Raw genomic sequence first — 22,609 nt, 5'->3', positions numbered from 1 at the left:
CATATAGTATATGCAGGACCATACATACAAAGTAATCTGAATGGTATAGAGATCTTAAAGAATTCTTACGAGAAATCATTATTCCCCTTTCCAATTTCTTGTGGATTTTACGATGATGAATTGTACTAGGCGCACTTAGAATATTTTACGAAATTTCCGAAGAAAATCAGTTAGTAATAATCATAATGCTGCGCTATTAAGAAATCTCAAGATTTTTTTACGAGCTCGTGTCATAAGATTTTCTTCCAAAAATCTCTAGATTTCGAGAGTAAGTTCTCGACACGTATTCCTTCTAGGAATGGTTAGGAGATCGATTCGATCACGGGCATCTAGGTTAACTCTACAGCTATCTACACGGATGGCTCCCAACTAAATTTAGGAGCAGCGAGTGGGATATACTCAAGAGAGCTCTCATAAGATCTCTGTTTCAGGTTGACAAACCAGAGCAGTGTCTGCCAAGTAGAGCTCGCAGCCATTAAAGAGGCTGAAGTTTTGGCTTATTGGATATGCTGTTGATCTCCGTGCAGTAACCATCTACGCTGATGACGGAGACAAGAAAACTTCACCAATTACCTCTCTGCTTTCCGAAGTTGAGCCACTTGTTCACATCGAGTGCAGACAGGTCCTTCCATTTACATCCATGTCGGTAAATTGCTGGTATAGTTTGTGTTTAAAGATATATTCTTCGGTACGGAAATCGTCCATTTTTCCACGATGTATAAAAGGCGAGCTTGATGCGTAGATGCGATGATGTAGAATGTAATTTTAGTTCGTCGGCTATGTTTTTCAATAACTTGCCGAACTGGCTGACTTGCTAAAAAATTAAGTTTTATTTCTTTGTTTTACTCAGATTTTGAAGAATACAGGACTCAAAAAATAATAACTTTTTGTAAGTAATTCATTAAAAATTACCGGGAAAAATTAAGTTACGTAATGAATACTCATAAGTTAATTTAAATTAATCAATTTCACAATTTACAATGACTTTGAAGTTAAAAAATAATGTATATTTAGCAACACTAATTAAAAACGATCATAATGCACTTTTATAACTGAACTTCCATAACGTCACACTTGAAGGCTTTCAACATTTCCTCAAATGCTTTTTCTATACAATTTCCTTTTACGTTTCACTATTTCTTTTTTACTTTGAAACGTACAAGATTTATGTATACATAAATGCAACAAATACGCGAAAGATAATGTTTTCATAGGTATGTATGGGCATAAATAAATGACCAAACAAACTACTGTTTTAATGGCGATAATGATAAGGTAATGTTTTGAAAAATTACTACCATTACATCATGCCGCAATTAAAGTGCCACAAGTGCAGCAGCCAGGCAAAGAAATGGTACCGTATGCACACCATCATGGCAGGCGTGTAAATGTTCATTGCTTGCAGAGCAGCAAAATATGTATGTATGTATATGTATGTATGTGCATACATATGTATGTGCAAAAAATGTTTGAATAATTGCTATCGGCAAATTTATTTCGTGTTCAGTTGGATATACATAAATATTGAATCGAACTGGCAAAAAACTAAAACCTTAGCGCACGATTTTTTTTGCTTGATATGTCCTCATACCATAAACTAAATACCTATGTAGTTGAAGAGTTAAGTTGTCATCTTAAATCATATATCCTTTTTATCTCTTCGCCTGAACCCAATAATATTTTAATATGAATAATACCCGTAATATATAGTATTCCTGACATAACTAATTTCTGGCACACAGTTTTGAATATAATTTCTAACAATTTTATACATATGTATTCTTTTATTTGATTTTCCAGCGTACAGAGGAACGTTCGATACAGTTGGCGGTACGAGTACATAAAACACTGGAATTGGCGGATGATAAGTTTTATGTTATTACATGTGGAAAATCCGGGTTTGGACGGTAAGTTGAATTTAATTTTAAATATTTGGGTATATATATGGATAGTTAGGTATATTTTAAGTGCATAGCAAAGAATAAAAATGTTGGCTAGTTTAGGATCATTTCGCTACTATTTGAGGAAGAAACAGTAACTCATTTCCTCTGCAAATGCTGAAGTCTGAAGTTCTTTAAGACATACAACTTTCGGGAAACACATAATGAAACAGCTAGCGTATTTATCTAATGCTACCATAAGCGATTCTAGGTTATTTGATTACGGTAGAATGAAATGTCATTGTCCACGAGAGGTGCACCAAAATGGCATTTTTATGCGCTAATTGCATCCTAAGTGTCAACTTGGGTAGCACAACGACTAACCAACCAGTTCGTGATCATTTCGGCGCCGATTATAGATCTGTTCAGGATCGTTTCGGGACTAGTTCAAGACTATTTGAGGACCATTTTAGGGACTCGTTACGGACCATTGCGAAGCTTGCTCACAACTATTGCAGTAGATACTTGTTCGGGATAATTTTGAGATTAGTTCAGGGATCATTTTAGGATTAATATAGACCATTTCAGGACCGTTTTGAGACTTATTCGAGATTTTGGGGTCTGTTCAAGGCTATTTCAAGAACATTTCGGGAAGAGTTCGGGATAATTCCGAAACCTGCTCAGGACTGCCATTTTGGGACTAGTTCTGAACCATTAGTAGCTAGTTCAGGACTCTTTTAGGACTAGGTCTGGTTCATTTCGGGATTAGCTAAGACTGGTTGAGAACTGTTTCAGGACCATTTTGGAATAGTTGACGACATAGTTCAGGAATATTTCCAGACTAGTTCGTGATAATTTGGGGCTAGTTCAGGAGCATTGCCGGACTAGTTTGAGATCACTTTTGGACTAGTAATTGTCTACTTCGGCACAGTTTCAAGACTTGTTCGAGATCATTTCGTGACCAGTTCACGACTTTTTCAGGCCCACCTCAGGACAATTTTGGGAATAGTTTAGGGTAATTTCGAGATAGTTCGGAACTAGTTACGAAATTATACTGAAATAGTCCCGAACTATTTTCGAAGTGGTTATGAAAAAGACGTGTACTGGATCGCGCCGAATGTGTGTAACTTAATGGCCCAATGCTTAGCCGTTTCGGTACGTGCCCTTAGGACTCTAATTGTGGATATTAATCTCCAAACGTTAGAGGGCGAAAAGTTATTGCGAAAATTTTGAAAATGTGTAAAAATATCCTTTTTTAGGCAAAATTGTTATTCTTATAAACAAAAATTAGCTTATACCCAGCATGCTTTGTGCCACACCTTAAATAATATCTGTAACAGTTCTTCGTAAGATGTTTTAATTTTGGATAAAAACTGAATTTTAATGGATAATTTGTAACAAATCGTCAATAGCCGCGATGCCTAACGGACTTTGACAAAATGTTTGAATCCTTTTCTCTTAAAAGTCGTCGGATCTTATAAACCATAATACATTGGCTCTATGTGAACGTCCAATGCCCGATATTTTATACTTTCTATGTATATATGTAATTGTACCCGCCGAAATTTGACCAAACTTTGAAGTTATTCAGTAAGCGAGAAGTTAGTTAAAAATACATCAGTTGCCTTATAATTTTGATGAGCGCCACACCTTGGAGATGGGATCCCGATTAAAACAAATACGAAGCCGTATGCATATGAACACAAATACGAATAGAAACATGAATATGAAGACGAAGAGGAAGACGAATACGACCACGAAGATGAATACGAAGAAAAGGAATACGAAGATGATTGCGAAGACGAATACAAAAACGACACTAAAATAAGGCGAATGAGAATACGAATATGAAGATAAATACGAAAATAACTCGACAAATAAGGATGTGAATACGAATACGAAGACGGCGCACAGTGTTGCGAAACCGGAATTTTTTGGAAATCATATTGCCTAAACTGTAATTTTAATTGTATCGATGAGAAACTTCTACAGATTGGTCAGAATGAAATCCCAAACAGAATGAGTGAAAAAAAAATTTACACCGAAAAAAATTGTTGGGTCAAATTTTCAACAAAAGTAAAAAAAAAAAAATAATTGTTCGAAAAATTCACAAAAAAAAATTTATTTTAATTGTTCTTTTATTTCTGATAAATACCCTATGATTAGTTTTTTAAATAAACTATAGGGTGGTCCGAACAAGAATTATAAACGTCAAATTTTTATGATTTTTCGATATTTGTTGAAAAACTCTGAAATTTTATATAAAACCAAAATCTATTTCATTTCTTATTTGAAAGGTGGCAATAAAAGCTTTAATTTGATACCGGTTTGAAGTCAATAGCTTCAGTTTTAAGAGAGTTATGCTCATTTTTGTGGAGTGCTAGAATAGATGTAGAATAAAAAAAAAAAAAACCACAAAATAAAAACAATACAAATAAGCGCGCAATAACGGATTATTTCACCCACCTACCTAGACGTAAAAACAAAGGGGGAGAGAGAGAGAGCGAAAGAGAGAGAATAAAATAGTAAAACAACAGAGAGAGAGAAAGGTACCACCACAAGCTAAAAGAAAACACTATATAAAGACGGACACACATGCGGACTAATTAGTGACAAAAAAGAAAACACTGAAGATGGCGATTAGCCGAAACCGGTCTGAAAATAATAAAAATTTGACATGGGATGACGGAAAGACACCCGAAAACCAATATGATTAAATTATTCAATAAGTGATTCCGAGAATTTCCGTTCTATTTCTATGGAATAAATACTGAGAGTGATATACTAAAATCGCTATAACTCCCAGGAGGGCAGGTATGGGCAGCTGATTTTTTCACAGTTCGTTGAAAACAAATTATGTAACATTTCTGTAGTGGTTTGGAACTGGGACTCTCTGGGACTTTTTAGATATTGCTTACCTAACCCAAAATTAAAGGACCTTTAGTCGGGTTTTCGCTCTAAAAAAGGTACATATGAAAATGTCTCAAACAACATTCCTTTTTTTTTACAGAAGATACTTGTCCGAAGGCAGATTTGTTTTCCGAATCAAAATATCTGTCACCAAAATCAAATGAGATCATTTTGAATACAGCCCTGAAATCCCCTCTTTTCGTGAAAATTTTGTATATTTGACTTCTAAAATCAATTAAAAATCAACGGGCCAACATAAAAATAAGCTTTATGTGTTTTTTGTTTACTTGGAATGTCTGTGACAAAATTGCATCATTAAAAACACTGAAAAAAATAATCGGTAAAAAGTTACTTTTCCACTAGCCGCAACACAGTGCGGCGACGGCGACGAATATAGATACGAAGAAGAACTCGACGATGACAACGAACACTAATATAGGTGCGAATACGAATATGATCCGAAGACGAAATACGAAAGTGAATACCAAGACTAGTATGAGGACGAATACAAAAAAATCTTCAGAATTCTTAAAACACTATAAAAGCACCAAATTTCGCCAGTAACAAGCACTCCTTGTGTTGATAAAATTGTCAAGGGCTTTCAGACTCTACCTGGGAAAAAGTGTTATTGGAGAGGAAAGTTGCTAGATATTTTAATGAATATGGTTTTGTCAAAGTAAATTTGGGAATATGGATCGTAATTTTCAATCAATTTCAAAAAAGGGATAGATTATCAATTCGTCGGAATATTCTTTTTGCTTATGTATGCTACCGCATAACTTTGGTCCTCGTTAACCGATTGTAATAATAATTTTTTTAAAGGATAGGAGGTGGTCCCATTGCATCATGAAGAAATTAATTTCAAGACCGTACCCCCTAATTTTATTCGTTTTTATGTTAAATATTATTGCCTATTTTTAGAGATTTTAGATAGACTACATATTTTGAAAGTGTGGAAATTATCGATGGTCAAAATTCAAAAAATTAACAGAAATATGTTTTTTTTTAATATTACCCGATAAAAAATTCGAACTTGCCAAGTCCGACAAAAGATTATTCTATACCATTTTAAAGGCCTATTTATCCTCTTCTCACATCACATTCGATCTGTTGAAATCTAATCAAAACTAGTCATTCAAAAACTCATAAATCTACAAAATCGTATTTTCTGACTTAAATCGACAGATCGCGACTTCTGAATGACCTTTGAAATATCTATAAAATAGGCAATAATATTTCTCATAAAATCGAATAAAATTTGGGGGTAGGGTCTTGAAATTTCCAAAAAAAACATCTTCGATGGGCACCCTAATGTATATATATGGTTTATACATCATTGTCCAACAACTTTGCTTGAATTCACTTCAAACAAAAGGCTAGGCACACATACATACATATTTATTCAAACTTATTCGATGAGTGTGGGCTTAGGCTGACACAAAAGTGACTTATTTATACTCGTGCTCATTTAGATAAACGCACACATGCAAATGGGCGTCGGTATGTTGCTTGACAAACAATGCAAAGTTTCAAAATAAACAAAATCATAAAATCAAATAAGAGGTGTTCTTTCTAAAACCGGGCGGATTTCGTTCACGACATTAAGAGGCTGCACTAATAAGTTAAAAATATGCTGGAACAGACATTATTTTCAAAAAAAAATTTTTTTATTTGAGAGATCTGATTTGTCATGGTTTGCATTTTCTCGCGATTTCTACTAAGCATACCATTTTAAAACGTTCACCTCAAAACCATGTTAAAGCTAAAAGGATCGATTATATTTTTGATATATGAAACGCCCATGAACATCATAACACCCTTTTGGCTTTAAGCGAAAAAATTTTTCGAACTAAATTCGAATTTTGAAGACCATATCGTTGATAGTCCGTTTCAGTTTTCTACAAATCCCATACTTAGCTACGCTAGTTTATTATTTCAATTTTTTGAGTCTCTATAGAGGAATCTGTACTTTGTTGCCTGTGCGACACGCCTTAAACAATCGGGACCAATATTTATGCGTGATTTAGGTGATCGTCTTTCATTTCATTATTTTAAGGACCACCCTAATGTATATACATGCATATATACATACATCTGTTCGCTTGACACAAATGCGAAATTTTATTGTGTATAGAAATAAGAACCCCAGAGCACATAAATCTAATCCTACATAAAAAAGCATGTGTTTGCGGGCGTAGGCGTTAAGTTGGCGAACAAAAAGATAACAAAAAAAATAAATTTAAACAATTTTTTTCTTAACAAAGCAAATAACTTCAACATCAAGGCCAGTCAATTAGACAAAATAATTCTTGTCGAATATTGGAATTGTGTGATCAGCCGCAAAAGTATGACTTTGATGTGTGCCAAAATATATATGTACATATGTATATGATAAATAGTCTATGCTCCCTTTGAAGTTATTAAGAGCGTAAGCATTAAATCAAAACGGAATGTGCGCGGTTATTAGCTTGCTTGCTATGCTTTATGCGTTCCACATGCGACTGAGCGTCACTTTCTTTCTTCTTTGTAAGGCGAATAAACTGGCGAAAAGTGTTGAAAGCAAGGTCGGCTAAGTCTTTCGCCTTACAAAAGAAAATTCAATTGCGTTGAAATAAGCGCACGCACTTATTGTTGAATTTTCTTTTCATAGGAAGTTGATTGATTTGTTCGCACTGTGGCTAAAGCCAGTCATTAAAATATCGAAACCACAACGTAGAGGATTTTCGTTTTTCAGGTTTGTGGCTTAAGTCTTTTGTTGTTAGGCAACGCAGCCATTGCTTTTTGTTCAATTTCCACTTTATTGCCAGTCACATTTGCGTGCATTCGCGAAATTGCCAACACACAAAAAATAGATAAAGTTTTTATTATTACTCAATTTCATTCAAATTTTATGCTCTGTTAAATTGCTAAAATGCGCTGGCGGCGATGGCGTTGCACTGCATGTGAAGTACGTATGTATGTATGCTTGGTTTGTTCGTATTTCCGTGTGTGTTGCATGTTTTCATAAATGATTTTTAGTTTTTGTTGGTTTTTAATATAATTGTTTTGCATCTTTCTTTTGTCATGATCCGCTCTTCCGCAACTTTTAGTAACATTTAACTATTTGCCCATCTGTAACATCGCAGTGCGTTCAACTCGCTCGCCGCATTCTCGTTTTCATTGCACAAAAATTACATAATTCTTATGCTGCAGGTAGAAACCACAAAAAAGTTAGCGGGCTTAGGCCGCAGTAATTGCGTACATTTAATTACCAGTTGCATACTGCAGCAATAGTCGTTGTTGTTGTTGCTACATAAATTTCATAACAAAATACATATTACAGCTCCGCAACACTCTACGCAGTTGTAGCATGTAAAAAAGAAAAAAAAAATAAGAAGTTTTTTAACAGTCCCTGCAGTAGGAGTAGCTTAAAAAGTTCTAATTCGAAATTATAATACCAGATAGCTATTCTGATTTACCAGCATTTTATTCATATGCTTTTTTGTTACTCTTTTTTTTTCTATTTTCCATTTCGTTCGCTTCGCTGTGACCAGCGATGACAATGCGCATGTCATCTTGAAGTTCTTGGAGAATGATCGTCGTGTACGTGAAACGGTTTATGGCCATGAGTATAAAATCCGCGCAGAATTAACGAAGCCAAATGGTAATTAATTTTTTAATTGCATTCTGCTCATAACGGTTTTGGTTATTAAAACCTTTCCGATGCGTAAATATATTATTTACTTGGAGAATGATACTTATTTCATTTACTGTTTTTATTTTTCATCTTAAGGTACTTATGGCATAAGAGTCGCAAACTGTTTCGCTTTTGACAAGAAGAATATCAGTATACCGCTAATTGATGACAGAGGGTGAGTTGTAATATATACTTATATAATCTGGCATAGCTTTTATTTTGTTATGTAGTACAAATCTTTGTTAATTAGTATTCACACTATGTAAAAATTAAAAATCAGCTTCAGATAATTTTTCATATTTTTTCATGCTTATGTATATTCACAGCTGTCCCGTGGATGAGGCTATTATTTCTCGTTTTTTGCCAACCCCTGATGGGCACAGCGCTGAAGCGACACTTAATTCGATGTTCAAATTTCCAGAAGGTAAGACTATAAACACAAATTGTTTCTTTAACAGAGAGAGTTTTAAGATAAAAATTTTCACACGTATTTTTTTGGTTAATTTTACTTTACCATATAATTTTTTAATTTTTTCGCTAAGCACTTTCAGCGAGGTTTTTTCAGTTATAAATAAGAATTTAGTTAAATTAATATAGACTCTACATTATAGAAAGGCGCTATCTAAAAAGTATATGTTTATAAATTCTATAAGGCATTTAGTGAGTAATCTCGAAACCTTTTTACAAAGTTGAATTTCGAAAGAAAATGAGTTAGGGCTTTTCTACACTCAGAAAAAAGTCCGCTAGATATATTCCTTTGAGAGAAATATTTTAGCTTGATTTTTTCTAGGTGTATATTAACCCTTTGACGGCCGTTACTGATCTGTATGAAATTCAAAGATGTGACACCTGATTACTTAACAAAAGTGTCGGCAATTTTTTTTTTTTTTTTGTGAAAAAATTTTTTTCTATACCTAGCAGACTTTCGATTGAAAAAAACTGTTTACACGAAGTGAGAGAAGAAAGTGAGTAAAAACCAAAAAATTACTCAAACAAAAGAAGCATTTTTCCTGTAAAAACGTCAAACAGTTTTCTTTCAAATTGAACAAAGAAAAAATTTAAGGAAATAAATTAAAAGTTGATTGCTAGCGAGGAATATTAAATCGCATACGAAACTGTAGTATTTATTTATGAGTAGGGATCACACGATTTGTTCATTATACAGATTTGTACATTTTCATAGTTAAGGAGTTGTGTTGTTTGGAAAGTTGTTATTGAGCTGAATTCATTATTTCCATTATTTCTAGACAACGCCTCTCTGTGGCTGCCAAAATGTACATGCGAATCTGAACAAATGTACAAATCGTGTGATCACTGCTTAATACTTTAATATTTTTCGCTACCAAATTGACCACGTACCATTTTGATATACAGTGAAACCTTATCTAACGGACACCTCTATTAGACGGGCATCTCCCTTGGGCGGACATTTTTTCCTATACCAAGTTTTAAGTTTAAATTTCGGAACAAATTACTCTCTCTTAAGCGGACACTCACTTGGCCGGACGCGGACAGTTCTTTTGCGTAAAATTGACACAAAAACTTCTATTGAGCGGACGCGAACCTCTTATCAACGGACATTAAGATTTCTTTTCATAACAAGTCAAACAAAAACCTCCGTTGAGCGGACGCGAACTCCTCATAGGCGGACTACTAAATGGAAAAGGGGGACTTCCCGCATAAAATGTGATTTTTATGCACACATTTAGTTTGGTTTATGCAGTGGTTTAGGTTCGTTATTTGAATTATCAGAAACCCTTGGAGAATCCAGTTCCAATTCTGATGAATTTATAACAATAGAGTAATAAATACATGGACCGAAAATTTAGATTTCTGGTTGGATTTCGTTACTGATAAAAGCATGAAAACTATTGATGAAAAAGGTGCTTACACTGAAAAAAATTAAAAATAAAACTTACGTCAATCGACAATTTCCCAGTTTTTTATGTAATGAATCCATGGTTTTATGTAGTTTATGGACTGAAATGTAATATTTATTTTTATTTTGTTATTACTTAATATGTACTTACGCACATAAATGAAATATGCACTTTTGAAAATATACATGCACATTTTTCTTTGAACGATGTAATATCAATATCTTTTATTCAAATAAGAAATAGTGACTATTCAATTAATTAAAACATTAAAAAGTTCTAAAATAAGCTTCACGTCCATTGAGCGGACACCTCTCTTGGGCAGACAAAAAATGACTGACGGTGAGTGTCCGGCCAAGGGAGGTTTCACTGTACTTTTGTCTTTGTTTTTTGTTTTTGTTTTAACATTTCATTTAAACACTTAGCAGTTGTGTGGAAAAACTTATCCACTAGTGTTTTCTAGATGGCGGCAGTTGAAGAGCTCCCTGGGTCATGAGAATTAAGTTTTACATTCCCTGCAACATTGTTCCTACAGTACAGTACCAGTACCTCTCCGGATCATAGGTTACTATTCTTAAAAGATTTTTTTTTCAAACTGTAAAAGATATAAACAAATTTTTACATAACTTTATCATAAGCAGGTGTGAATAACTTAAAGATTGTTAATTTATTGATATACTTAGATAAATCTTTAATTTCCATTTTAATTTTTCACCACACCAGGCTCCGAAGTGCATCTACAATGCGATGTGATACAATGTTATGGTCGTTGTATGGATGATGAGGACTGCAAACAGATCGCTTTGGCCGGCGCGGGTGGTGTAAGCAAAGGTGGCAATCGTAAATTGGCTCCAAATGAAGAGGGTTCTAGTATTGCAGGCACCACTGTATTTGTACTTGATCCAGCAAAGGCGCCATGTAAGTAAAAACCATTTCTGAATATGAAATGTATATTGCCCTATATTTGCCCTATATTACAATTTTGTAGAAAATAAAATTAAATTCTTCAAAATCTCTAACTTTTGTCTACAAAAATATTAGACGGGGAATTTTACAGAAATCTGATGACTAAATATCAATACGGCTTATTCCGAATTTTAGGGTATTTTCATGATAAAGCTTAGAATACGGCTCTCAATAAAAATCACAAGAAATAGTTTTCATAAGTTCTGTTGCTGGAACAAGCACTTTGCTTTTCCACACAATTTTGGATTTTTGGCTACCTTGGCAACAAAAATATTTCAGAAATTAACTACATACTTCAAACTTACACTTTATTACACTAAAATTTAATGAGCTACATTTTGAACATTTTCTGAAATTCGTTGAATTTTTATAAATCTTGTTCTTTGACTTATATCGTTTTGGTTAAATAATGGGCTATATTTGTATCAAAAAAATAATAATAAACATTAAATAAGCAGAAGAAGAATATCCACAACTTGTTAAAATGTCACGTCACTAATTGTTTGCCCACCACTGTACGTTTATAATGGTACTACTCAAGATAGAAACCTACATACATACATTTAATGAACTCAAGCTTAAACGTAAGTTTTCGCGCTCGTGAACCTCTGTTAAGAATCCCGCTTAACCTTCTACAAAAAATGTTAACCCTAAGCTGTCCCTTTTGATGAATTTCTTCATAAAAATTTTCAAAAAACCCATAATGGGGCAGTTCAATGGAGAAATTTCGCTTACAAAAAATCACTGGCTACTAATACTTGCTTACTAATTATAGCTAAGAAATGTATGTCGTCGCCTAAAGTCAGTCATTTTAATGGCCGGCCCCAAACGATTTTTACTATTTGCCCCCCACTTTAGTATTGGTGCATAGAGGGCACCACTGCGATAATCGCGACAACGCATGCAAAGCGTACTGCCTAAGGGTCAATCAAGGAGTACTCCAAAATTAATCGAAATGCATATAAAAAAGTGATCTAATTAACACTAAGATGACCTAGGGAAGGGCTTAGGTTTGTCCGCCTTGTAGTGCAAAAAATGTACTTACATGAAAAAAAATCCAGTAGGTATGTATGTATTTTAGGGCGGAGTAATTTAATTTTGCAAAAAGCGTATGGCATATTCGAATTCTACGTTCGATTCTAATGTCTGTACTTCGAATTGAGGAACACATACAGTGACCAAGATGTAAGTAGGATTCAACATATTGGCCAGGTTTGGCTACTTTGCTTTTGTTTATTTAACCTTTATTATTTGTTTATGAAAGTAAAGCTCTTTTCCCAACAAGAACCATATAAATCCAAATTTCCGAGTTTTGGCAAAAACTATGAAAATTAATTCTGCAAAGATTCATCGAAATTAGAATCTTAAAAAAAATTTGATTTGCAGTTTTGGAGCTCAATAAAATTTAGTATAATAAAGTGCAACGAGCTGCTCATTTGCTTCCGTATAAAAAAATATTTCTAACATAAATACATACTTTGTATGAAAAAAATGCTTAACACTTTTAACAAAAAAAAAAAATTAAAACTCTGAGGTTTGCCATTGCCGGCCGAGCGGCAATGTTTATTTTTTTTATTTATTGATGTTGGTCGGAAACCGGGCTTGACCCCACGGTCTGCGGAATGGTAGCGGGCACTGCTAACCACTGATTGCCTTTGCATTTTATTATTCTAAAATTTAACGAATATTTTGTAAGAAATTTGCGCAGTAAATATCTCGAGAAGAATATCATACAAATTTGTAATGTTACTATAAGGATACTGTTTTATGGTGAATACATCTAGGATCATTGAAGAAGCTTTTAAGATATCTTAGCTTTTGTGGAAAAAATTAGCAAAATTATTTTTGTCCCGTATTCGGCTTCCATAAATATGATCACCGTCAATAAAATTCTGAAATAGGGCGTTCTTGAAAAGTTTTTTTAAGATAGGGCGTTTTCGAACTGGCTGCCGAGATAGGTCGATCTTCCACTCAGCAGTCGATATACTGCTTTTTTTTAAATTGGGAGGGTCAAACATCATTTTTGTATCAGTGAAAAATTCTTGTCACAGTTTTTATTACGGAAAAATATATGAAACATTTTTAATTTTTCAGTAAAAAAAATTTTGTCACCGATACAGAATTGGGCTATTAAAAATTTTGCTCCGAATAAATTACTCCGCACTAATTTATGTGTTTGTGTCGTTGAGAGCAAATCTCATTTCTTTCCAGCGGTATTTATATTAGTTAGTCTGCTCTACGCCGTACCTTTCCTAAGTTTATTACGGTCGGCAAGCCTTGGAAACATCTTTTCCCCATTTTAAAGGACAATATTCGTTCGTCAAAAAAATGTGTGTATTGGTATTGCTTTCCACTTATACATCGAGTGTTAACATAATTAACAACTTGAAACTGCTCTGTTAAAACTACAGAAAAACCGATGCTTTTTTGTGAATCCTCTAAGTTCTTTAGCTTAAAATAAATACTTGCCTATGAATATCCATCAAATTTCACAATGTTTTGCAATAAAATAATTCCACCAAAACTCCTTCTTTTCCAGTAATCAGCGGTGACTGTGAAGATGGCATTCGCCCACCATGGCTACTCTGGTTGGCCATCACACTCGGCGTGCTCTTCTTAATCATGTTGCTGATGAATATTTTCCTTTGTACCGCAATGAGCTGCAGTTGTGCGAATACCGAGGTAATTATCTCAACTAACCAAATCATTCATTGTCGAAATCTCGAAACTTAACCTGTGTATCATCTTTTTTCTCGGTTGTTATTGTAACTAATCAACTAGATCATCGAAAAAGAACCATCCATCATTGAAGAATACGATCCGTACCGAAGTTGGCATGGTAGTCAGTATGGATCGCGTTACTCACTGCATGGGCGCGACGCGCATAAAGGTTACACAAGCGGTGGCTCAACGATACACTCGAATAGGTCTGATAGATATTAAGATGACACAAACTAAAAGAAAAAATATATATAGAAAACCATTTCAAACAAATTAAGCAAATAACAATGCGTTAAAAATAACTATGTATGTATATGTATCTGTGCTACATACTATGTGTTAAAAACCACACACACAAAAAAACAAAAAATCAAGAACAAAAACAAGGAAAACATGGAGAAGACATTGCATGCCCGAACGACTTAAAAATTGAAAAAGAAAAAAAAAACAAAAACACTTCCTTTCGAATGGTCATTGTTTTGAAAAATTACTGCCATTTAGGCCACCGACAAGCAACACTACTACTTATACGGAACACCGTACAGTACATACAGTGTAAAACAACAAGTTGTATGTGTATGCGTATGTGTTTATGTGTATGTAATTTTAAATGTTTTAACAACTAATTTTAGAGTACAAATACTAAAGTAAAAACGAAAAAAAAACACAAAAATAAATAAGTAAATCGAGAGATAAGTTAATAAAACAACAACACAAATTTTCTATAACACAAATTGTAGGTATGTAGGTATTTCTATGCTGTAACTAACTATTTAACGGTCATAGTTTTCACTCAAATTATTTCTCACTCAACGCGAATAGTTTGTTAATAATTTTCGAAAGAAGCTTAAAGCAAGGTAATATTAACTTCACTAAAATGTAAATACTTTGTAACATATTTATGTCACTCATTCTTATTTTCTTTTATTTTTACAACAACTTAATATTTACTTACATACTCAAATGTCACTCAATGCTCACACGCCCACTACTAAAACTCTACTGCAAATTTTAATTTTTATTTACATATACATATGTACATTTGTTGCAAGCAATATACAATAACCAGAAATAGTTTGCTTAAAAATTGTGTATTCTTGAAGGTCGATTCCCATTGACAATGACAATTATGCGATTGTACATTCGCGTCCCGGCTCTAGGCAAAACGGACAAGCGCAAGGACACCGCAACCGCGGACCGCCCAGTAATATGTAACACACAAATATTCGACTATTTAATGCTAACTGCTAACGTTAAGTACAATTATAAGAATTAAAATTAAAAAATATAAATATTAATTTAATCTTAAAAAAAAGAAATAAATCGAAATGTATATAAAAATTTTATGTAGCTACAGCTCTTTTACTGTACACTCTTCTTATCCTTGCACTTTGGCTTTCGATACTTTCCGAAACTAACGAAATCACTCAATTCTCAATGAGCTGCAATGTTCCAGAGATTTTCAGCGTTATTCATTAACGATTGTACTTAAATTAAAAAGTAAAATTCATTAAAAACAAAATTTCATTTCATTTTGTAATTTCATAAACTTCCTGTAACTGCAATGTCACAAATTATAAAAAAAAAATGTGGTGAATGCAAGTTTTAAAATTATGCGCTACTGTATTATAATAATTTTAACATAATTTAATTGTGACTTCTTCCAGCTCCTACTAATCCGTAAGGCGCTGCTTTCACATGCAATTTTTCAGTGCTGCCACTGTGTTATCGCTTTTCTTCATTCGTATACAAGCATAAATTGTTCCGTTTGGTTGAAGAGCAATTCCAAGGTAGCGAGCTTCTATTGGATTCTAGAATACTAAACTGGACCAGTTGCAAATCTAAAAATTGCATGTCAGCACAGTGCCTAACTGAAAGCCCGAAACATATCTACATATGCACACTAACCCAGTTGTATTATTTTTTCTTTTAAAAATGAATAAAAGTAAGAAACTATAGATACAATTAAGTCATTAGTTTAGTAAGTTGCGAATTAAAAATTCTTGAATTCGATTGGCATTTAAATATAAATGAATTATTTGGAAAATATTTTTATATAAATACAAAAAATAAAAATAAAAAATAAACCAAAACTGTGCACAAAATTATGAAATTATTTTATGCTGACGATATGCGTGTAATTATGTACGTAAATTTTTATGGTTATGTTAAAAATAATTAATAAATAAAAGTCGGACTAATCAAAAATTTAGTTCTTTTTTGTTTTCGATTATGTACCTACTAAAGTCAAAATAATTGATTTTTATAACTATTTTTCTGTTGCATCCGCTCATAGTCTAAGAATTTTCGAAGAAGTCAGAAGCCTTTGGCTTTTGAAACTTCCTTGAATTGCTCAGATTTGCTCAGAGGCTTTGGCTAAGAACTCACTGCGGAAAGCCTGCAGGATGCAGTTTAACAAGACACGAATGTTTAAGGACGAATCTGAGTCGGAAAAATTATAAGCAAAGATATCTACTTGGAGGTACTTCTGTATTTGCGGCGAGGGTGCTTCCAGGACCGTCAGGTTAAGAAAAATTTCGTCGAGATCCACTAACCCGATCGGGATTCTGCAGAAGCAATACGGTTCCTGTACCACAAATTGAGATTATGCACCATATTCCCATGGAAATTCGCAGACAGGCTGCTCTAATGTTTCATATTTCTATTAATTGTGAGAATAATCGGATATTAGGCTTAGAGGCATTTTACTTTTGGCCTCTTCGTAAAGATTTCGATAGTATTCCAATGTTCTTAACAATTCAAGTTGAAATATAGCGTTCTATTAGGTATAATGTAGAGTTTCAATTTGTGCGAACATAGTTACAAAATTACAGCAAAAATTATAAGAAAAGCAAATGTAAAAAAGGTAAACTTCGTAAAGAAATAATTAGGAGGTGTTTAAAAATGCCGCGCCAAAAATGATCGCGTAAAAAGAGGATGAGGTGTACATTTCTTGCAATCATTCAACCAAATTTAATTTCAAATTGAAAACACAGGCAATCGACAATTCGTAGGACATCGCAGTGTTAAATTCGCCAGTTGCAAGCATGCAAAAGAGAATTAATGCGAACTAGTCATGGTTCTAAATTTCTCTAAATAGTACAGAATCAGTTCGGCATTGATGCACTGGATAAAATGCTAGTGCTCGCGTTGCCAACTATGCAGGGAAGTTACATTTGCCGCGATGCGCGTCTACTTGCTTACTTCCGTTTTACACAGCGCCGTCTTGCGGCCAGTAGTCATTAGTTTACTTTGCTATTGATCTCAAAGCGATGCCATATTGTTTTTTAACCTGTCAAAGATGTCATATGAATCCAATAATTAAAAGAGATATCGTAAGCTATGACATTTTTAGCCGTAAACTGTGGACTAGTGCATTTGTATACCTATAGGTGATAGGTATTAAATTCAGTCCACACAGTAAAATTAATAAAAGACCACAAAGAAACATATTCTATCATATATTTGCCCCATAAATGTCTTATTTAGACCGCAGCCAGCATAAAATTGTTTTAAACCAATTTTTTATTAGTATGATATCAGGACATAAAGTAAGCAATGGATATACTAATCCATTGTGATATATATTTGCAAATCTGCTAACTAAATTTCCGCAAGCATATAATAATGTGTTTTTAGTTAAGGTTAATCTTAAGTTAATAAATAAATCGCAAAAATTTAATATTTGTAACGGGAATCATTATCACTAACTCACTTTCATCTGTTATTAAAAACAGGTAAGCCATACCAAATTCCTCCCTTACTAACCTCAGATTAAATCGATAACCTTTCGGTGCCCAACAAAGTTTTATCGAAGAATAGGGCGCTAGAAAGGAAAAGAGGTTTGTAAATTTTAATGAAATACTAAGTGGAAATATATTAAAATTGTTTAATTAAGCAGAAAAAACTGATCACAATGGTACAGAGAAGGAATTAAACTTTTTCTTGGGTTGTGGGAGAAACAAACACTACACGTTTGACGGCTAATAATGCCAGATTTGACAGTGTAAATGGGGTGATTAACAAAAGAGCTTTTATTGAGATTATTTGACAACTACGCAGCAAGAACAATACCAAACAATGGATTGGATTTAAGATAGGATTTTCCGACAGAATGTGGTATTATTCCTTAAGCTCGATTTACATGAGGCGATTTTCTAGGCGATTCAACATTGCTACAGAAAAATCGCCCGTGTAAATGGTGATTCAAAAATCGCTTGTCTCAAAGTAGACAGCAAGTCAACTTTTGCAGTAGCTTAAGAAGAACGATGTACATATTTATTTTAATTAGGACTGCGGACAAAAAATTACCATCATGTGTCGCTCCATAAATGCAATTGATATCCTATCCCTCTCGCTCCCAGAAACCCTCACAGAAACTTGTGAGAATGCCTTAGTGAATAACAAATTTTTTTTCGCGATTGTAGTAGTTAGTTGGTCAACCTAGGCTGCTGGGTACTTAATTATGCATATATGTACATACATAAGTTATACAAGTAAAATATAACAAGTATTAAAATACATACATACATACATATCGTTGTTTAAAGTACAAAACTGCATATCGTCATTATGCAAAGCCGCGTAAGTAACATTTGCTGCAAAAAATTTGGATTTGCTCACACAAGCTTATGGCTTAATCGTTATCCATTCGTGCTAAAATATACTATCGAGAAATATGATTACTTTATAACACAGAGGTCCATTTTAAAATATGAGTGTTTTTATTCTCTAGAAAATAATTTATGCAATTTCACATACGCGGTTTTGCATTATCTTGATACACGGTTTTGTACTTTAAACGACGATATGTAAGTTATACAAGTGATATTTAACAAGTATTTAAATAAGTCAAAATGTACCGCCAGCCAATCAAGGGTTAACACTCCATAAACAGCCTTCCGCAATAGCTCGCAAATACTGTCTAGTCAGTCAGCTGGCGTTGCCAATCGAGTGCGGATGTGAGTAGCGGTTGGACAAAGCATTTAAGAAGCAGATTTTTCGCGCAGTGTTTGAGAGTGTCGTTATTCGTTCCGTTGTTGTTCTGTGTTATGTTTTTTTGATGGTGTGTAAATAAATGCATATTTAAGAATACTACTAATACCGAGTGGATTTGTGAATAATGAAATAAATGCGCGAAATCGTGTAGTATATTTAATAAGAAAGTAAGCGGAAAAGTAATAGCGTACAAAAACAGTCTACGCTGAATAACAAAACAGCAAAAAAACAAATGTCTACAGCAGTCCAGGGGGACAACTGAGGAGGGAGCATATATGTATGTAATGGCAACTGCAAACAGTGCATTCACTCGACTCTGCTACGTCTGAGGCTTGTTTGTTACCTTTGCTATTGCAGCAGTTGAGTGCGTATGTGTGCGCGGATGAGTGTATGTGTCTGTGTTCTTTTGTTTTTGTGATTTCCAATTCACACGCAAAATTTGTTATGGTTGGCATTCTACCCATACAACTGACTCGGTCACCTACCTGAAGCGTCAGATATGCTAATCCAGTACATAATCCCTACATCAGCACCAAGACTCATTGTAGAATAGAATTTGAAGCAAACAAGAAATAAAAATGTAAATGAGAGTTTGCTATTGAAGCTAAAAGCAGACTGTTATTTAATATTTGCAGAGTAGAGTTAAAAGTTAACAAATCAAAAGAGTAAGTGAACCGCGTGACTGATTATTTTATATCCCTTTAGTTTAGCTATCGACGCGTTCCTCTTCTATTTCTTCATTATGTATGTTGTGTGCTGCATGCGAACTTTGCGTATACATAACTTTGTAGTTCCCTCCATCATCACTTCCTCCGGTAGTCGCTGCCAGTCTGCTTGTCGCTGATTTTATGTTTCGAGCAGCGAATTGTGATTTCTATTGATTTTCGCCGACAAATTTATTTTGGGCATACATATATGTATGTATTTCTGTAAAATGTGAAAGTGTACTAGTTATTCTATAAAAGTGTTTTTGTACATGTGACGCGTCCAACAAAGTGCTGGCTACTTTCATGTTTTTATGAATAATTAAATCATTGCATCGCATGTTGCAATTGCGACTTCACAGTGATACTCAAATGAAATGCGGCCATGAGTGAGATAGCCCGCGAGAGTGTTTGCTTTCCGGTGGAAGTGAGAAACAGCGTGAAGGGAGTGATCAACTCAACCTTGTTTTAAGAACTTGTAATAAGTTTTCTTTTTAATGCTTACCTTTACTTGAACCGCACGGCAGTAGTCGCGGGTGAAGAAATTACAGTGTGTTGAAATATGTACATGTATGAAAATCTATGCTCAGGTTACAAAATACTCTACCGGATTCCTAAAAATAAGCTTACAAAAATGCCTCGAGTCTCCACTTTAGTTTTTTTTTTTTTTTTGACAATAAAATATGTTTAATGTAATAAAAAACAAAATTATTTCAAAATTTTAATTTTGTAGGGAAAAGCAATAAAAAAATACCTATCCACTGATATCTCAAAGTATAAATCGGAATAGTTTTGGCTCAGTTATTCAAGTTTTTCCAAAACCAATCTTTAAAAAGAGTAAAAAAAACAACATCAGAAATCTCATTATTACGATTCCGTTGAAAAAAGTGTTTAACATTTTTATGCAGATTTTTTTAGTTTCAACTTGTCATCTGGGGGTATTCTTCCCAAAAAGTTCTGTAAGAAACCATTTTTGTTCATAAAAAAAAACTCAATTTTTAGAGGTATTTTCAAATCGGTCCAGCTCACGTAAATCTTAATATTTTTCCGAAATATTTTGGTGGGCATCTTCGAGTTAATAACTTTTGTTATCTCGGCGGAAAAACCGCAACTTTTTTTGTGAAGCAGTCGAATGTACACACATACTCGAATGTATGTTTCTGGTAATTTTTTGACTTTCAACTTTTCACTTTAATTTAATTCACACTAATTTGAATGATCAAAATCCACTGTGCTACACATTTCCGCGGGCAATTTTCACACTCTCGTTCGCCATTTGGTATGAGTCATTTGCAGCGGCAATCGAAAAAAAAAGAGCAGAAACCAATCGGTGCTCCGCCGGGACTTGAGTAGATTCCTTATGCTTGTGCACTAATGGGTTCAGAAATGCACAACACTGAAAGCTAAAAATGAGCAACAAGAACTGCTGCATAGATGGGCAAACCAAACAAATCGCCACTCTCGGCATGCGGAACAAATTTATTTGCAGTGCAAGGCACAAATTCCGACACATTTCAATGAGTTAAAGTGGTTAAATTTTCTTTATGTAGAAATTCATGCAATTGAATTGAATTATTCAATGTAATTAAAGTATTCCGCTTTATTTCAACTATCATGAGAAAGCAATTACCTAAAATCTTTTAGCGCACAATTTTTTCACAGTAAATACAGCCCACAGATGAATCATGGGGTATTACCTGTCTGCCGGCAAATTTAATTCCTTTGAAAATAATCTTTTACCCTCTAATTTAAAAATGTGCATATGTATTTCTACCTATATATATAAGTACATATGTATGTATGTATATCTATGTAAACAGTTACGTGGAATAGCTTTCTAAATCGCTAAAAAAAAATCTACCATTAACTTGTGCTGATTTGGCATTCACCGATACGCTCACATATTGCCAACCCCAAATAATTGTTCATTTATTTGTTTACTTATGCCAAAAAGCAAATGCAAATGAATTCTAAATTAAAAAATGGAACAAGATAGGCATGTACTACAATTAATATAATACGCAAAAAATTGCTAAAGTAAATGTATCACAGGAAATGGCCAGCTAAATCCAATGCCGTAAATCATCAAAAACTTTGCCAATACATATCGCACGTTTAATAATACATACATATGTACGTACATATATAGAATTATTTCAAAATTCAAAATTTGTGGGAAAACGCATTCAAAGTTTGATCAATTCATACAGTTGGTAAACCAAAAGGCAGATGGAAAGACACATGTCTTCGCCATTTTTGGAAAGTTTAGTAATCCGTTAGGCTCCCCATCAAGCTTACTAACTCTATTACGAAAACTCCAAAAAAACGTAAATTTTGAATTACATCTCTATTTTATGAAACGTACGATATGTATGGCAATAACCCTACGCCATGTTATTATTTTTTGCTCTGAATATTGTGTTTCTTGATAAGTTTATGTACACTGTGTTTATATATACATACTAACTTACATATATATATATATGTATATACATATATACTATGCATAAACACACATATTTAGGTATGTGTAAGGTGATAGGGCTGGCAGTATGTATTTGGAATCAAATGGACTAAGCGACTTAAATCTTTGACAGTACCTGATAAACGAGTATGTACAATGTACATGTGTATATGTATGTGCATGTTTCTTGCATCGTCTTACAAAGTTCAAAGAGCGTACACAATAGATGGTATACTTACATAGCGTTACCTTAATATAGAAAGGCCCTATCTGACATCGTCGCTGATATACAAAAAGCCGTAACTAACTTAAAATCGAAAATTTACGTTTTAATTGATTATGATGCATTTGATCGCATTATATGGCCCCAAATCGTTTTATGCAATAAAAGATTTTAGTTAGTTACGGCTTTG

At 33.7% G+C, this 22,609-nt stretch overlaps 2 protein-coding genes across 16 annotated transcripts in view; both read left to right on the top strand.

Moving 5' to 3' along the window:
• LOC118737632 overlaps nt 1-16,232 on the top strand; it is an 86,320-nt gene extending 70,088 nt beyond the window's left edge. For 6 of the 10 annotated variants that reach the window (XM_036468269.1, XM_036468266.1, XM_036468265.1 and 3 more), the window contains exons 4-11: nt 1,801-1,907; nt 8,324-8,433; nt 8,563-8,641; nt 8,793-8,890; nt 11,067-11,261; nt 13,849-13,991; nt 14,091-14,236; nt 15,134-15,245. In XM_036468269.1, coding sequence (XP_036324162.1) covers nt 1,801-1,907; nt 8,324-8,433; nt 8,563-8,641; nt 8,793-8,890; nt 11,067-11,261; nt 13,849-13,991; nt 14,091-14,236; nt 15,134-15,245 — 990 coding nt within the window. Of the gene's footprint in view, nt 1-1,800; nt 1,908-8,323; nt 8,434-8,562; nt 8,642-8,792; nt 8,891-11,066; nt 11,262-13,848; nt 13,992-14,090; nt 14,237-15,105 lie in introns of all 10 variants that reach the window. The other 4 variants (XM_036468268.1, XM_036468270.1, XM_036468272.1 and 1 more) reach the window with 4 other exon arrangements.
• A 2,744-nt stretch (nt 16,233-18,976) lies between these two features.
• The window catches only part of LOC118737631 (bestrophin-2), a 50,754-nt gene continuing 47,121 nt past the window's right edge, over nt 18,977-22,609 (top strand). For 5 of the 6 annotated variants that reach the window (XM_036468259.1, XM_036468261.1, XM_036468260.1 and 2 more), the window contains exon 1: nt 18,977-19,305. The gene's annotated coding sequence lies outside the window, so the exon portion shown is untranslated. The remainder of the gene's footprint in view (nt 19,306-22,609) is intronic. The other variant, XM_036468256.1, reaches the window with a different exon arrangement.

The sequence above is a fragment of the Rhagoletis pomonella genome, unplaced genomic scaffold (assembly GCF_013731165.1).
Source record: "Rhagoletis pomonella isolate Grant_MI unplaced genomic scaffold, Rhpom_1.0 Rhpom_scaffold_00004, whole genome shotgun sequence".
Lineage (NCBI taxonomy): Eukaryota > Metazoa > Arthropoda > Insecta > Diptera > Tephritidae > Rhagoletis > Rhagoletis pomonella.
Note: the sequence above shows the minus strand (reverse complement) of the source record. Positions and strands in the feature narration are given on the sequence as shown.